Source organism: Enoplosus armatus, chromosome 9, assembly GCF_043641665.1.
Source record: "Enoplosus armatus isolate fEnoArm2 chromosome 9, fEnoArm2.hap1, whole genome shotgun sequence".
NCBI classification, from domain to species: Eukaryota; Metazoa; Chordata; class Actinopteri; order Centrarchiformes; family Enoplosidae; genus Enoplosus; species Enoplosus armatus.
In genome coordinates this window covers 13,986,737-14,004,505 of record NC_092188.1, presented here as the reverse complement: position 1 = coordinate 14,004,505, position 17,769 = coordinate 13,986,737, and the positions used below count along the sequence as shown (strand labels likewise).

Below are 17,769 nucleotides of genomic sequence, written 5' to 3'. Positions count from 1 at the left end.
CTTTAATAACCAGATGTGCTGCATAGGCATGACCACTATCAGGCAGGTGCAAAATGACGCCTTACTCAATTTATAACAGTGTGCAAAGCAGGAGAGTCCGATGAATATGCTTATTTATCACAGGCCATGCACAACATCAGTTATTACAGCAGCTAATTTGCCATCTGTATTCGCCAAGACAAACCAGTGGGTTGTTTTTCTCTCTGATTTTTTTTTCTCTCTGTCCTAAAACTGAGAAGGCCAGAGACCAAGGCTGTCTGTCCCTCAACTGAACTGTCACATGTGGGCTTTGTGTCTGCAGGGAGACAATGGTGGGATGACAACCATGTCCAACATGACCCACCAGGTCTCCCGGGAGGAGGATGGGCTGGAACTCACCTGTGAGGCTTTCAACAAGGGCACACACTTCTCCAAGACCCAGATCACCAAACTCAGAGTCTACTGTGAGTGAACAGTCTCTTGAAACCGTTGTATGTCTTATGTACATCTTATCAAAAACACATCCATCATGGTTCAGGAGAGGTCAATTGTGATTACAACTCTAAATGTCAAGAAATGCAAAAAAGCAAATATAATCCTTGACACAGAAAGAGTAGCTATTCCCCAGGCCTGCTTTTCATATTTGTCAGAGGAAATGTTTTAACAGATTTGACTTTTCAAACTGAAAATATTCTGTATCGGTGGTTTTGACTTCAGCTCTTTTCAGAGGCAAGTGATGGTCTCTAAATACGGTATGAACAGCTGGTCTGCTACACATGTATGGGTGACCAAAAGTAAGTAAGTAAAATTTCGAACTCTTGTTGATCCTTTTACAACAGACCCACCTCAAAAGGTATGGCTCGATACTCCTCCTCAAGATGTCCCCCTTCGTTCAGGGACCACGGTCCGTCTCATCTGCTTCTCCACTGGAGGGAATCCCACTGGGACTCTGACCTGGTTCAAGGTTAGTGTGCAGTGTACACTATGTGCATGTCTGTCTGCATGTGTGTGTTGTACTGTATGTCTAGAGTACATATACTTCTCTGTGTAATGCCCTCCTTCCCATTTTAGAATGGAAAGGCTGTGACTGATGCACTGAAGCAGACATCCTTTGATCGGGGTGTGTCTCGGGAACTGGTCCTGCTCCTGACGGCAAGTGACAACATGGCTACCTACCGCTGTGATGCCAGGAATGAGGCAAAGAAGACCATCTCTGCCCACACTAAGCTCATGGTTCACTGTGAGTTAGACTGGAGCTCAAACACATAAACACAGCTGAGAGAAAAGCACAATACCAGATAAATGGATTTGGATATAAACCCATTCACACAGATTTTCAGCTACAACATTCTTCATCAGTTAGGATTGTGTTTTCTTTCTCCAGTTCCAGCAGTCAGTATCAAGATCACAACCACACAGGAGGAGCTTCGTCAGGGCCAGATGCTAACTCTTGACTGCCAGTCTGGAAGCAGTAACCCCAAGGCCAATATCTCCTGGAGCTTGGGCGCACTCAGGTTTGGCAAGGCAGTGGGTGTAAAGGTCCATAGAAGACAATGACACACGTTGATAGGGGCATTTTTCTGCAAAATCATATGGCTAATTCATGTCAGAATGACTGGTGTTTATCCTGTTAAATGTGGCAATGTGCATGATTGTTTGGTAAACTTGAACTCTCCTGTTGGATTCGCTGGATGGGATTTGTGTCCTAGGTTCCAGGGAGTGGAGCAGCCTCCCAGGAAGGCTCAGTTTGGTGGTGTGTCAGTGCGCAGTTCTCTATCCCTAAATCTGAGTTCACAGCATCACAACCAGAGGGTCATTTGCCAGGCCTACAGTCCTGTGCTAGCGGAGGGGGCTAACACATTCTTCAAGCTCCATGTGCTTTGTAAGTAGAGGGTGAAGTGTTTGTTCGTTTTTTTTCTTTCTTGGCTTGTTTGTTTCCCTTTTCTTCTCGGTGGGTGACCAAGAGATGTGGCTTGCATGAATCTTAAATGATGCATAATCATGATCTATGATGGTGCGGATGTAAGCTGCTTTACGGGTGTACTTTTGCACAGAAATGTCAGTGTATAGTATGTGTGTGTTTTTTGTTTACTTTGTTGTGATTTGTGGGTCTGTTGAGCTCTGCGGCAGTGTGTCCTAATTGCGCATTTGCTTTGCTGCATGGCCATGTTTGTCTTTGATGCCATTTCACAGGCAGCAGCCAGCCACTGCTTCAAAGCTTGGTGCTGTGTACGAGCATGAAGGAATGTCACTGTGTGTTTGTGTGGAGCTGCAGTTGGACAACAGTACTGTCACTCGTCGTTTTAATGCCTGTCCCTCTCCCTCCCGCATTGCCTTACTCCCCCGTCGCCTAAGTATGTGAAGTTGGTTAGATCTGGAATTATTGGTGGGATGTCGACTTTCTACTGGTTTGACTCTCATTAGTGTCTCTTACTGCTTTCATGCTCAACATATTTTGTGTGTCTTTGTGTTCTCTCTCGCTGGTTCTTGTCATTGTGTGGGCCGGAGTTTGTATCCGTGCCTCTGCTGCTGTGTTTTTGGTGTGAATCCAACTTATTGTAGCTGTATTTGTGTGCCGTTTCTGTGTCAGACCCACCAGAGTTCAGCCCAGAGCAGCCAACGCAGGTCCAGGTGGTGGAGGATGACATGGCAACCATCCCACTGCTGGTCTCAGCTAACCCAGAGGAGGTCTCCTGCATTTGGCTGCATCGCAGGGAGAAGCTGGTCAAAGGTGATCCCGGGCTGTGTGATGGCTCTATAAACCAGGTCCTAGTTGAGCTGAGCCAGCAAGTAAGCACTCAGCTCTGCCATTCAGGGTCTGAATAAAACATGGCAGGTTAGCCAGCATGGGACCCTGCCAAATGTGATTCTCATTATGGCTCTAATGTATGCAGTCTAAATGAGGATTGCTGTCTCCCTGAATACAACACAACCGTTCTAAACCTGGCTTCTCCTCCAGGCCGGTGTCATCAGAGCCCTGCTGCACCCACTCTCTTTCTCTGTTAACTCTGTTAGCTCCATCATACGCAGCCCCCCCACCATAAAATGTATCCTGAATTTGGACACCCACCTATTACATTTTGAGTGCTGTGGTACAGGAGGTGTCTCTCACACAACCTATTGTTGGCTTGATGTGGGAATCCAGCCAGGCCAATCAATAATGCAGGATTAGATGTCACTTAGAGACCGGTGGCCAGAGGACATGCGGTTGATGAGCGTGTAATGAATACTTAATTTACCATTGGTTTGCATGTGTGTGTGTGTGTGTGTGTGTGTGTGTGTGTTTCCATGTTTTTGTAAAGAGGGGGATCTGCGCTACCACTGGTCAGACGAGAACTCGCTGGAGATCAAGAATGTGACGAGGAAAGATGCCGGAGTTTACACTGTCAAGTGTACAAATGACGAGGGTGTCGACCAAACCTCCATCACGCTGGACGTTCAGTGTAAGAATCTGCAGAGAACAGAGAACGGATGAGCAGACACATGCATCCTCGCGCCCACACACATGTACAAGAGTTTTTGTGTTATGTGTTGAACATTTCAAGCATTTCAAGTTTTTACCTCAAGTGAAAATTTTAATACCCATACCTGTAGATTACTTGGCACATAACTGTAATTTGTTTCCCATGTGTTTTGAATATTTTAGAGTAACCTTTGAAAGTTTGATTATTAACAATCGTTTCTGGGGGTTTCATTCAAGTACCCAAAAACAGACAAAACAGAAAAGGAGAAAATATGGAAAGTACTTTTTTATAATAAATATTTTTTACCTTCCTGCAATCCATTCATAATTAGTCAGTCTTTTTTTATTTATCTGTGTTGAATAGCCTTCGTCCTTTATTAACGGAGAATGAGCAGTATGTTTCTTGATTGATAGTGTTTGACACGATTCAAATCTGTAGGCTGCTAACAACATATTTTTCAACTTGTCTAAAGCTGCCAAGCATCAGAACCGTCAGTGCATCCACACACACTGACACACCCAGGCAACAACATTGACTTTCAGCTCCTGCCCGGCAAACATGCCTCATTCATTAGGCCTCCATGCATGGCCGTGCACCTCCACTGCTGCCCCAGGCCCAGCCTCGAGCTCCAGGCCCTCTGCCTCAATACTGATGATTTAATAATGGAAGTGTTGAAAATGTAGGTCTGCCTGTTTCACCAAAGCCCAGGGTACGCACCTAATGGATTCTGCCGTCCTGATCTGACTGGGCTTGACAGTTGTAGATATTCATTATGTATGGGGGATTGTAGTAGCTTTTATGGGTGGCGGTGTAGCCCACTTAACAATGTCGGTCTTGGTTAGCAGGCCAACATGGGTGGATCCCACCAACCCAGAGGTCTGTGTCGCTCCAGTGTTTCCCACCACTGTTCTCCAAGTGTGAACATAGGTTTAGACAAGTAGGCACTAATGGCCGTATTGTTGCGAGTACATGGCACCCATGGGAAGTATATAAAAGCTTGTGAGGTGGAGGCGAACGAAGACAAGAAGAGGAGCGATGCAGTCAAGAAGGGGAGATGATTTGATGAAGAGAGAAATCAAGGGAGTGGGAATTGGTCAGTCCGTCACAGTCTGTGCTGTCAGTGGAGGCCCTTGTGGGTCACATGACCAATTCTCAGTTTGGTTGCAGAAGCATCTGTAATCCTCCAACATATAGAGAGGTTAATGACACTGTATCTAAAACACAGAGACCCATTTAGGGGCGGGTTATGAACAAGTTCAAACAAACGAGTGTAAGAGTAATTATAGCAATGCAGCATGCCTGTTTAATGGGTTGGCAATGATTTGTCCCAGATTGGCATGTTAACCTTTAGTCCTGCTTTAGCTTTGTCCCGTTGTCTTACTCTCAGATGCTCCCAGTGTCAAGGCAGAGAAAGACCCCGTGTTTGTGAACCTGGGGGAAACAGCAGACCTGATATGTGTGGCAGATGCCAACCCCATTATATCTGGCATGTTCTCTTGGAAATTGCTGGTGAGAGCTCGGACACACACATACACAAACACACACACACACACACACACACACACACACACAAACACACACACACACACAGAAACACAGCAATCCCCTGAATTATATCTCATTTATCTGGCTTCCTTTCTATTATTTTATCCGTTTTTACCGTTTATCACTGGCCTTTCTAAATGCACAGACGCACCATATTTCACTGGCTCTAACTATCCCTCCACCCCACCTCTTCCTGCTCCACACTAAGCCCAAATCCAGAAAAATAGCTTTCATTACTGCTGCGTGACTAAAGGGCACATTCGTCAATGTGGCGTGGTCTCTGTATCTACTGATGCCTTCTCCGGTCTAACCCACCCCCTGGCAGTACTGTGTGTCCCGCTTTCAACCTGCGCAGCCCCTCCTTTTCTCTTTCCCTGTGGCTCTCCAACCCTTGGCATTATCTTTCTCTGTCCTCAGAGCTCCTTCCCCCAACACCCTTCTCATCCCCACCTCAAGCCCTGATGGTTCCCTGCTCAACTCTCCCTCACTGTATACCTGTCTTGCTCTCGCACAGCCCCCCCCCCCAACTCCAGCTCTCACCCTGGAGGAGGGGAGTGTGTATTGAGGGATAGCTGCTGTCTGCCACTTATTCCCCCTCACTCTGTCTTCCACAGGGAGAAGGGGAGGTGGAGATGGGAGAGGAGACTCAGGAAGACGAATCTGGCCTTCTGACCGTTCATGATGTGACTCGGGCTCATGCTGGTCTTTACCAGTGCACAGCCAATAACGGCATAGCACCCCCTGCCACTGTAGATGTGCAGCTGGTAGTGCAATGTGAGTTCTTTGTATTTATTCTCAGTGTTGGAGGGAAACAAAACATACGTGGAGCCTTATTTGTGGGAACATGCACATGTTTTTTTACCTGTCAATGAATACACGTGTGGGTTTACTCCTGTGCTGTGTCTGATTTCTGCATGACTAACCCTCATGCCCATCTTGTCTTGTAAAGTCAAACCAGAGCTTCATAAAGGAGCCCAATGGAAGAAGGTAGCAAGTAGAGGGGATGGCACCACTACAGCTGAGGTGGTGTGTCAGGCAGAAGGTATTCCTCGTGTCGACTTCTCTTGGGAGAAAAATGGTGTACGCATGGACTTTGCAAACCCCAGGTCAGAGAGTAGGCATTATACTATTTCAAATGCTTTTCTTTCACTTCTTTTCACTATTAACTTTGGTGCTACTGTCAGCATTTGGTCACATTTTGATGAATATTCACAATTAGATTAGGTTTTACCCTAATATAATCTATTATTTTGCTATTTCTTGCTATTTCACCATTAAATCCAGATTTAGTGCATTTTATACTTTGCTTTTCACTATGCAAATACCTGTTTAATGCTTCTTTGATGTGTGAAATTGGGTGACTTAGTGCAATCTGCAGGACATCACAATCCCTGCTGTCTGCCTGCTCAGGATTTATCTCTCTTTCTGTGTGTGTTTGTGTGTGTGTGTGTGCGTACGTGCCTGCTGCAGGTATGAGGAGCGGACTGTGAGGGAGGGATCCTTCCACACCAGCACAGTTCAAGTAGTAAATGTGAGCGCAGCTCTGGACTATGCTGTCTTCAGCTGCACTGCTCGCAACTCACTTGGGGAAGACAAGCTAGACATCCAGCTCGTCAGCACAAGTACCGCATCTATGTACATTTGTGTTTTCTTTGTGTATGGGTGTGTGTCTCTGGGAGACTGAGGTTCTCTCCACAACATCCTTGTCAATGTCCTGCGAAAACCACGTATCTCCAAAATGTCAGCTTTTCATGAGCTGAGAAAAACAACCGAGACTCAGCATAGTAGTAAAAAATGCCCTTTTCCGATAATTCAATGGGATTCAATGATTTATTTCACTTCAGATGTAGACGAATTGTCTCATTTCATAAAGGAACACATGATCCTTCAGATTAGTTTCAAAATGACCAAATTCACAGAGATATGTGGTTTTCCTTGGACATCAACGATATGTTGATGTCTTTTCCCCCCAAATTAATCAAATGGCTCTCTGTTGTGTGAAAGGGTAACTAGTAATTCCGACCCATTGAGAATTAACACTGAAATCTTTAGCTATTTTTCACTCATTGTTTTGGTTTTCTGGCCTGCTCATAGACTATATGATTGAGTCTTGCAGTTCTCATCAACACACTCTCCCCAATCTGAAAGCCACTGGCAGCTGCTTCCACCAAACAAGCAGAGTGAAAGCCTAAGTAAAGGAATGGAGTGGATTGTGAAGAAAGTCAAGCATCTAGGGATGAAAAGAGCTGGAGTTAGCAGACTAAAGCAGAGCTACAAGACGAGTGTACATGGGATACTCAGTGGCCTTGGTGTCTGTGCCTGCTCGATGTTTAAGGAAGTGTTTGCTGAAGCAACACGATAAACCCACAGCGCTGTACGTCAGGCCTGTGTTGCTATCAGTTTCTGCCCCCTAGCGGTCAAAAGTAACCACATGGAGCTTTAAATGAATGGCAAGTGATCAAAGTCAGTAGTTAGGGCACACCACATGTAGGGATTATGCATATCACGTACTTGGCAGTGGAGCACAAATTTTTCCTTTGGTTCTAATTTGGCAGCATCTCAAAATAATTGTGTCTGTGCTGCTTTGTCCAAGTTTTATCAGCCTTTTCCAGCAACATTACAATAGTGTGGGAGGGCCATTGAACATGCAGAATTCTGTAAACTGGAGAGAGTTGTTGCTCCTGAGTGTCAGCCCTTTAAGGAACTTATTCCATTGCTCTATCTCCACCTTATCATTTAGCCCATAGCACTACTTCACTTCTCCCTCAGATAATGCTGCAGTGATACGCTTTGCTCTCCCGGCACGCTTAGACTTTTCTGCCTTCAAGCTACCAGTGTATCCTTGCACCACCGCCATTATCAACACAGTCCTTCTCTCAGCAAAGGCCCACAGCCATCATTGGACACATTTAATGTTTACTATAAAAAACATAAAATACAATCCAATATTGGCCCTGTTTTTCCCCAGTCGTTTTTTTTTGTGCTGTGAATATTCATAATTAATCTGACGCAGTGATAATAAATTTTATATGCTTCCTTATCATTTTAGAGCCCTAGAGGGAGAGAGAGGTTTTTTTTTTCTCTTAGCATGGTGCTTTTTGGATTTGAAGGAGACGAGATCCAAATAAGGCTGACCTCTTTGCCCTGGAATCTTATGAGTGGAGCTGATAGTGGGAATTATTTACTCTGCAAACTGGGCTGCAGCCTGGAGCCAGACAGAGACGAGTAGAGCATCCCCTTCTTATGTTGCTGCTCAACTATCTCTCCTCCTTCTCTCCTTGACTATCTCTCCCTCTGTCCCCAAAACCACCCTTCCTTTTTTCCTCCATGCTCCAAATGCAAAATAATCCACTTTCCCTTCACTACCCTGACTGAAGCAGTGCCTCGTGTCAGACTGAAGGCCTGGTTAGCCTGCTTTGATCTTTGTTCGCAATATTGATAATAATCAAGGAGGATTCCTCCATCATTGCATGACTTTGGTTGGATAAATTGGACAAATCAGCCACTTTGTTCTGAGAGGGATCAGCCATAGCTCTGACCATGTTTACTGATCATTCATACAACAAAGCGCAATCTTAAGAAACAGCAGATAAGGAGGAATGCACTATTAGAAAAAAGCAAAGTTGTCGAAAGATGTTCAGCCTGTGGAATAAAGTGTGATAAAGAAGAGATAAACTGTGAAAAAACAAAGACTTTGGAGGCTCGCTGACAAGTTTTGACCATGGTGATCATTTCTCCTCTCGAATTTCATTTATTTATCATCAGGGGTTATTATCATTTTTCTTCATTAAATCTTCCTGATTTAAAATACTGTAATACTGTACTTGTCACAGACACTTACAAACATTTTGCTCTGAGGTAAACAATTATTACTGGTCCTTTTGATACACATATCATATGAGAATAATAATATTTGTATGACCAATGGGAAAAGTGAGAATATCTATCTATCTAAAATTTTTCTTCCTCTTCTATTTCTATCAAGGAGAATATCAGCCCTGCACTTACTTTTCAGTAATATCATTTTGTCTATTTATAACCACTCCAAAGCAGTGAGAGCCGGAGGGGAGGCACGATCCTATAGGCCAGCAAGACCTCGTGTGTTATTTCAGAGTCTGCAGATATAATCACTCGACTATCTCATGGCACACATCTCCATTTCTTAGCACCTAAAGCCTTTTCAAATAGCCACCTGTATTGAAGGTTGTCTGCTCTTTGTCAGTATTCTCAGAGAGAGAGCACACTTGCTTTTTCCACATTCCTTCTTTTCTTGGGCCCTCAGATCACCCAGATCCTCCCTCATCGTTTCGCCAAGTCAGCGTTGCCCACGACTCGGTCACTCTGGAGTGGATCCCCGGCTTCAATGGTGGTTTGCGGCAAAGATTTCGTATAAGGTGAGACGTCAAGAACGGATGTTGGTTTGAGAATGGCATGTTCAGAATCAAAGAACTGTACTTGACAGTGCCTTTTGGTGGACAGATACCGTTGGGATCAGTCGGCCAGTTTCCTGTACATCGACGTCTTTCCTCCCAGAGCAACGACCTTCACTGTCACCGGCCTGCAGCCTGTCACCACCTACAACTTCTCTGTCAATGCCCTCAATGCTATGGGAGAGAGTAGCTATGCTGACAACAATGCAGTACTGACCATCACCACCAAGGGTCAGTTTGGAGTAACCCCAGCTTGACACTGGAAGGACTCTACCGTACAACCATCTGATAATCTATAATAATTTTAACATACATTTATAATGTTTGTGTGGCATATAAGTTTTATGTTGTTCTCTTTCTTTCTCTACAGAGAGGCCAGAACTCGAAGAAGTCCCAACAGATGATGTCTCTCAGAGTAAGTCCTTTATCACAACTCCCTGAAAAAGCTCTTAAGGGCAGTTGGAAATTGCTGTTTGCACAGCAGCTAGCTTCATTTGGCTAAATCATGTTAATGTATGCACCTCCAAGGCTGGTAATGTTTGCTCTACTAGAGTAGCGGTTGTCATGGCACCCACCCATACTTTTTCCCCTCTGCTAGTCTTTAATCAATAAAGACAATTGAGAGAGTGGTTGGGTCTGCTTCAGTCAGTTTTTATCTTTCCAAATTTCCATATTACTTCCTCTTTAACTTCATTGTTATGCACTGAGCTAATGCTTCTAATGTTTTGTGAACTAGGTGCAAGTGGACTGCCAGCCTATTTGACAGTAGTGTTTGCAGTGGTGTTTGGAGTCTTGATGGTGTTTAATTCACTGGGCTGCTTCTTTGGATTGAGGTGGAAAAAGAGGCGAGGTCAGACAGGTAACCATAATGATCTTTTCATCTATGGATATGAAAGTGTTTCCTCCGTCACTTTCTGTCATTACAATGTCCTGATTCTTCAACAAAAACTCTAAAGAGATTACTCCGAGCCATGATGCAATTGTCAGCTCAGCCTCTCACTCTCCTCTCATCTCTCCATGTCCTTCTTTCTATCCGTCTATCCTGTCTCCTCTTCTTCTGCTCATTCTCTCAGCCTCTACCTCCTGCCACATTCATCCTCCGAAGCTGTCACTTCTGTGTTCCGTCCATATCTTTTATCTCATTTGCTAGTGTTATGTCCTTCTTCTATCTCTCCTTCTGTCTCTTTCTATCTGTTCCTCAGTCTAACTGTCAGGTTCTCCCCTCTCTATCTTTTAGTTTTTCCTCCCTCACCTTCCTCTGCCCTCTGGTTTTTACATAGATTTTCACAGCTTACTTGTCTTTCATTCACTCTCACTCTCTCGCCCTTTTTATTGCTCTGATCAATTTCAGCGCTTATGAGATGATGCTCCTCTCTTCAAGTTCTAATTTCCTAACACTAAGCCTCCTTTTCCTCCTTTTCCTGTTCCCCCTGCAGGGGGTAGAGGAGGCAGTGCGTTGGATGGGAAGAAGAATGAGGAGGAGGGGTAAGTTAAGGCCCTGCAGTAGGGGTAATAAAGAGACACACATCCAATCCACTCTAAGAAGTCTGAGGCCTGATCCATTGGCTGACCCAGCTACTAAAACAGCCAGGCAGGCAAAAAAAAGTCAATATCCATTTATATTAGTGTCATCAAACTTGCACCACTATCCTGCAATAAACGGGTATATGTACCATATGATACAAATGTAATGTATGCAGGAGTTGCGAGTGTGTTGTGAGTGTTTTGCATCTCTCTTAGTTCATTGGGAAATTAATCACATGATAGAATCCGATTTCTCCTTGCAGGTCCAGTCAGTCAACTGTAAGCAACTCCAATAAGTATGAGAGCAGAGAAAAGATCAACGCCACAGCCCAGCGCACCCTCCTCATCGACTCCGCATCTGAAACAGACAGCAACGTCTACGAGAGCTACATGGCGGTGAGAGCGGGAGAGAGGAGGAAGAAAGGGAAGAAGAGCGGGAAGAGAGAAAGAGAAAGGGGCAAATTGAGAAAATGTGCAGAGACACCGAGAAGGCTGAGTAAACAGATGAGGGGAGGAAAGAGGTTAGGTAGGGGGTGAAGGGATCTGGCAGAGGAGGAAGTGGAGAATTCAGCCATAACAAGGCAAATGGATAGATAAACTAATGAAACCTTTAGCTGTGCATAGAGATGGAGCATAGATCAATACCTCACAATTAGCATTCAAAATACACATCGATCCCAGAGAAATTATCATTCTGTACTTTAAAAAGGGCCAACAAGGATTTGAACCTTGAAGAAAACTGTTGAGTGAGGTAAAAGAAAACAGATAGCACTGTGCTGTCAGGACGGGGTATAATGAAGACTCAAATCCCCACGGAGGCAGGCTTTATCTCTCCCCTTATTTAAGACAGAACATACCTGTAAGGGTTGGTTCAGCCAAAGTACCAAAAAAGGTATATTGTCTCATTCACCTGTAGTGATATCTCGCCTTGAGTGCAGATAGTTTTGGTCTTATTTGCCCAGGTTGTGAGATACCTGCCCCTGAGATTTCTGCCTACATCCCAATACAATGGAGCTGGTCTTCACAGCATTGGCAGCAACATTTCATTCTATAAACTAGTGTTTCCCAACCTTTTATGTTTTTTTTAAACATAAAATATAATTTACATGCATTGAATTAATTTCTGTGAAGAAGACAACTAAATTTAATTTAATAATATTCATTATAAAGCCAGGCTGCTTGGACTATTTAAATGTATGTATGATAATGAAATCAAAAGAAAATCATAATACGGACATAGAATTGTGTTCCTAAAAATATGAGGAAAATACAGTGTGATACATTGCAATATCCACAGGAAATAATTTGTTCAAAATTGTATACAAATTGCTACTTTTATGCAAACTTCATGCAGGCATTAAGTTCACTATTTAGGTTAATCGTACAGTTAATTGTTCTGTGTTGTTATTGTGTTTTATGCAATGAATATAATGAAATATACATAGAGATATTACAAAAGAAATAGGTTACTTTTCCTCCTTTTTTTGTGGGTGGGGGGCAGTGGGGGTCATCAGTAGATATACATATGAAATAGGGGCCCTTAAGAAAAAGGTTGGGATAATAATCAATATGCGCATTACTCTGGATATTCCACAGACTTCCCTATCAGCCATTTTCATGGGGACTTTATCTTCTGTCTTCTTTGGTGGTTCCAATTAAAAGTCTATTCACCTCCGTTGTATTGGAGAGGAGGCAGAAATCCACCAGAGGTCTTGGAGATGGATATAGAAAGGCAAATAAAACCAAACCTCATCTACACAGAAAATCATTTGGGTGACCCAACCCTCCTAGAATGTACCACCTCTGCACTGATGTAACACATGTGGAATTGTCATTTACCTCAAGTTTCTTAAAATCAAAGCTGATCTGATGCTATCTCCTCTGTTTCACCCATTCCAGGAAAGTTCCCATTATTATTACCCCACCGGTGACTACATGCCGTCTCTTAGTCCACACGCTGAGGAAACACGTAGGCTTGGTGAGACACAAATATACCTCAGAGTAAACAAGGCAGGAGTAAACACCTCATATCCAAAATATGATGCAGTCTGAGCCAATCAGGAGCCACATCTGTCTGTCCTTGTTTGAACTTGTGGCAAACAACTCGGGCCAACAGATGTATTTTCTGATTTATCTTAATGTTCGCCATCAGCAATTATTCACGTACGTTAAATGTGAAAGATTGTGAATGTATTTGTCCATTTTCATGTTTTTTGTATGTATTTCCCTGTGCTCTTGAAGATGTCACCCACCCGGCCATGGACTCTCACAGCCATCTGTATGAAGACGTAAGAGACGGGGGTCTGTACCAGGACATCCGGTCTTCGTCTCTTCCTTCCCCTCCGCCCTTGTTTGACCACAGATTGCCTCATCAAAGGAATGAGTGGAGATCACCAACCTACCCTCAGGTCTGTAAACAAAACCCCAACCTACAGTGAGAGCTCCCACTTGATATATTATTGGCCTTTATTGATATCACAATTCAGTTGAAAAATACATCCTTTATAATGGTAGATGATATACTGTAGCTTTATTGTGTATGTAAAGGTAACAGAGATGCAATCTGTCTCTCAGCAGGGTACTGAGAGGATGAAGGAATTCATGGATGTTCGACAACTGCAGAGAGATTCTGATCTTCCCTTTGAACTACGAGGCGAATTAGTCTAGAATGAGAAGGTCAGAGCAAACAAGTACGGGCTTGTGGCTCAACAATAGCCATTGAATACAGTGTTGTAAAGAAGATCTTGACTACAGTGTTATTAATTTCGTTCTTTCTGAATGGTGTGTCACAAGTTACCTTTATGGAACCTGTCACAAGAGCTTGTAAATATTATATAATACAGTATTTCACTATGTAAGTGTTTTGAATTTTTATCGTGTATTTTGTTAACTTTGAGCAACCAAGTCATGGTCACTACCCACAGCCCCCCACTGCTTTGGCCTGCAGGTAGACATGAATCAGTCAGTTAGAGACAAAAATGGACTGACAACACTGTGGTTGGCACTGGGGCAGAAGCAGCACAGACTCACAGTGCCACCCAAGCAGACATCATCCTTTTTGACCCTTCCAACGTCAACATTTTCCGACATGTATCTAGATGAGGACCTGACAGCAGCGGTCTGTCCCTCCCCTGTCTGCTACAAAGAGTTTCAGACCTCACAGCTAGTCCGTGGGAATCCCTACAATAGGATAGTACTGAGTGGTATTTAGCATGGTTATGTCTTCGGGAGGTGAGGCCATATCTAGGGCCAGACTCTAATCCTGTTTTCTCTCGGATTGAAGTTCAGCTCACAGCATCAGTGAGGGAGAGAAACCATGCAGGGAATTTGTCTCACTGAGGGTGGACAGAGATAGAGACAGGAAGAGAGGGTTAGGCTAAGCTGCAGCTGCGGCTACTGCTGCAAAACAACTCTCCTCTTTTCCTTTTCATTATTGTTCACGTTGTAGTTCAAGGAAAAGCAGTTCACTGTGTAGCTTTACCCCACAGCCTATAAAATAATCTTAAACTTTATTTATAGAGCACTCTTCAAAGTTCCTTTGCACAAGACATCAAATTCAAATTCAAATTATAAAATCAAATATAAATCTAATAAAATGGATTCGATTTCACAACAAATTACATAAACCTAATTCTAGTAATATTAGATAAGATAAATAAAAAAGACAATTTAAGTTAATTAAAACAGTCTAAAAGAGTCTACAACCATGCTGCTCTGTGAAGCTGTACTTAAGCAAAGTACTCCTTTGAGCTAAATGCTAACATCAGCATGCTAACATGCTCTCAGTGACAACATTCATATGCTGATGTTTAGCAGGTATAATGTTTATCTGTTTCACCATCCGAGTTCATCGTGTTAGCATGCTAACATTTGCTAATTAGATTAGGTTAGATTAGATTAAACACAAAATATGTTGATGCTGGTGGGAATGACATTCATTTTGCAGATATCTTTCATGAACCAAAGTCATTAGGATTCATCCTGAGGGGGATATGAATGTTTGTACAAAATTTCATAGCAATCCATCCAACAGTTGTTGAGACATTTCAATCTGGACCACAGTGGTGCAATTATCCCATCCATAGAGCCATGCTGCTAGTGTGGCTAAAAAATAAAACGAAAGTAAAATCAGGAGAAGCTTTCTGATTTAAAAAGATGTCACTGACTCAGCCACCCTTGTTTCTTCAGGAAGGTCATGCTAGAGCCTCAAAGCCTTGACTATCTGACCAATATATCTATTGATGATGTACATTTTAGGTTGCAGACTGATGCTGTCATTGAACTCCTAGCCTGAGAACATACAGAACACATGCAAAAATAGATGGTGTCTTCCTGTATTATAATAAACAGGGTTTGTGTGCGGTTTGAGTTTGTGTAACTTCATCTTTTAATGTTTACTGTGCAGAGATCAGAAACTTCCTGAAAGTTTTCATGGCTCTTTCAGGTTGCCATGTAGCATACACAAATAGCAACTGGGCTCTTATTATATCTGCACACCGAGCCGTTATGCATGCACCCTGTTCCTGCTTCCTGCTTCTGCTTTTCCCTCGAGCACGATTCGTCACTTCAGTCTCATGAGTATACACATGCTCATACGTAGAGCAGATAACTCAGCACAGATGACACATATAGTCCAACAGACACACATGTAAAGAAAAAAGGGTATAATCTTAATTTTCTGTTCCTTAATAGAAATGTCCACCTTTTCTTTTTTAAAGAAGATGATGTGATTCACCCACTCCTTTTTGTGTTATTACTGTAATATCCAAAGCATTATTGCTATGGAAATATACTTACAGTACATGAGAGGTGATATTTAAATCCTGGGGAGATTGTTATTATCCACATATTTGTCCAACCTACACAAGTCTGTTTCCTCAATGGGGCCTGACTGCTTGGAGATAAATCTCAATGTTTCTCTGAGCTGCGTTCCCTCAATTAGGCTCGCTATTCTCCATCATGAGCTGTCAAGGTATGTTTGTCTCATTACTGAACAATTGTTTAAGTTCCTGTCAAGCTGACTGCTGTGTTTATACCTAAGCCTGTTCATGATGCATCATTTCGGCTCAGGCAGGAACGGTAATCTGCTGAACTGAAAGGTTTGACAACTCAATACTGTACGTCAACTTCTATTTCTCTTCACTTCACACACCTCATGAACATTTTGATATGATTTGTTCAGAGGAATCTCAAGGGAGCTTGCAGGCTGCGTGAGTGCACAATTAAGTCAAAAGAGAAACAAATAAGAGACTTTAATTACCTCAGCTCTAGGAGTGTTTTCACGTCCTTTTATACCCCTCTCCTGAATATTTTTGTTTGTTTTTGAAAAAGTAAAGATGAGATTGAATAATACTCCTTCATCACTTTAACAGGTTGTGCTACCAGTGGGGACCTAACTCAAATTTGACTCAAATTTCTGCAAACCCAGTCATTGCTCTCATTATTCAGATTTTTCAATTTGAACTAAACAGAAATCAAATCAAAAGCAACCGCAGGTTTTAAAAATTAGACCATGATTTTACTGCCGGTTATTATGACTCGCTTTGTGGTTGTGCTCTCCTGTTGTCAGTAATGAGGATGTAATTTGCCCTCCAAAGCGGATGAAAGAATACAACTGAATAAACAGTAGTCCATGAGAGATAACTAGGAAATAAAAACACAATTAATTGTTGATTTTGATGAGGGCTGATCTGAAAACATATTCAAACTAAAAGAGCATGTGATCCTTTTTAATTATAGATGATTCTGATGACTGGCCATCGTGTGTGTAGCCCACGTGTGTATAGAGCCTAGTGTCCCAGAGAGATTGCAAGTAAAGCAACAAGAAGTTGAGTTTTATCATTATTAAAACACTGCACACTTACAGTCCACATTTGTCTCTATTTAAGATAGTGTAGGCTTTATTAAACAAAATTAAAATCCAGACAAGCCCCCCCCCCCCCCCCCCCCCCCCCCCAAGGTATACAGTATATCTAACAAAAGAAAAAAAAGAAAAATATATTTCTTTTTCAAGTCCCATTTAAACCTTTTTTTTGTTTTTCACATTCACACATCTCTCTCTGCATCTCACTCATTTAAATGCACACATACTCCCACTCAAACACCAGGATAAAAAGATGAGCAAAGGGACAAAGAAGAGAGCAACAAGCAGTTTTTATTAACTCAGAGTTTGATCTGACATACTGTACAAATACATTTTACAAATTATTACATTTTCACATTCAAAAATCACTTCATATACTATTTACGTATGGCAGGTCTCTGCTTTTGAATGACCCCAATATATGTACCTATGTCTTAAATGTATTTTCAAATGTTCTACACATATATGAAAACCTACATCCATACTGTCTGATGTGGAAAAATAAAATACAGAACTAAATCCTGTAATCATCATCATCATCATTAAGGAAGCAAATGTTATATAACATTTATAAACAGATTGATGCTCCTCTAATCATTTGTGTACAAGCAGATTGTGATTGGTCACTTATAACTTGTCAGGCTACATCTCATGATATGATTGGCTGGAAGCACAAGATGTTGGACAGAATTGCTTACATTTTATGTCTGAAAACCCAAGAAAACATTTTAATTAGGAGGGTCACGATGCAATCTGTATTGCGGATGCTTATTATAAAGTGTTAACAATTTATTTAGAGAAAAAAACACATAAATGTGACAAGAGGACAAGTTCAGATTCCAAAAGCATCCCCAGCACTCTGGACAAAGACTGTCCTCTGCTAGTGTGGATGAATTGCAGGCTTTGTCTGCTGTAACAGTCTAGGTTTGTGCTGCTCAGTTGGGTAATGCTGCTGGGTCACAAT

General features: G+C 42.5%; 1 protein-coding gene across 1 annotated transcript in view; it reads left to right on the top strand.

The window, feature by feature from the left end:
* The window catches only part of nphs1 (NPHS1 adhesion molecule, nephrin), a 32,333-nt gene extending 18,724 nt beyond the window's left edge, over positions 1 to 13,609 (top strand). The window contains exons 10-29 of the mRNA XM_070912513.1: positions 302 to 443; positions 819 to 943; positions 1,051 to 1,219; positions 1,364 to 1,493; positions 1,689 to 1,861; positions 2,570 to 2,710; positions 3,282 to 3,422; positions 4,831 to 4,952; positions 5,603 to 5,762; positions 5,938 to 6,094; positions 6,459 to 6,610; positions 9,271 to 9,382; positions 9,468 to 9,649; positions 9,789 to 9,833; positions 10,155 to 10,277; positions 10,855 to 10,903; positions 11,206 to 11,338; positions 12,842 to 12,920; positions 13,184 to 13,350; positions 13,517 to 13,609. Of these exons, the coding sequence (XP_070768614.1) occupies positions 302 to 443; positions 819 to 943; positions 1,051 to 1,219; positions 1,364 to 1,493; positions 1,689 to 1,861; positions 2,570 to 2,710; positions 3,282 to 3,422; positions 4,831 to 4,952; positions 5,603 to 5,762; positions 5,938 to 6,094; positions 6,459 to 6,610; positions 9,271 to 9,382; positions 9,468 to 9,649; positions 9,789 to 9,833; positions 10,155 to 10,277; positions 10,855 to 10,903; positions 11,206 to 11,338; positions 12,842 to 12,920; positions 13,184 to 13,350; positions 13,517 to 13,609 (2,595 nt within the window). The remainder of the gene's footprint in view (positions 1 to 301; positions 444 to 818; positions 944 to 1,050; positions 1,220 to 1,363; positions 1,494 to 1,688; positions 1,862 to 2,569; positions 2,711 to 3,281; positions 3,423 to 4,830; positions 4,953 to 5,602; positions 5,763 to 5,937; positions 6,095 to 6,458; positions 6,611 to 9,270; positions 9,383 to 9,467; positions 9,650 to 9,788; positions 9,834 to 10,154; positions 10,278 to 10,854; positions 10,904 to 11,205; positions 11,339 to 12,841; positions 12,921 to 13,183; positions 13,351 to 13,516) is intronic.
* Positions 13,610 to 17,769: the final 4,160 nt, after the last annotated feature.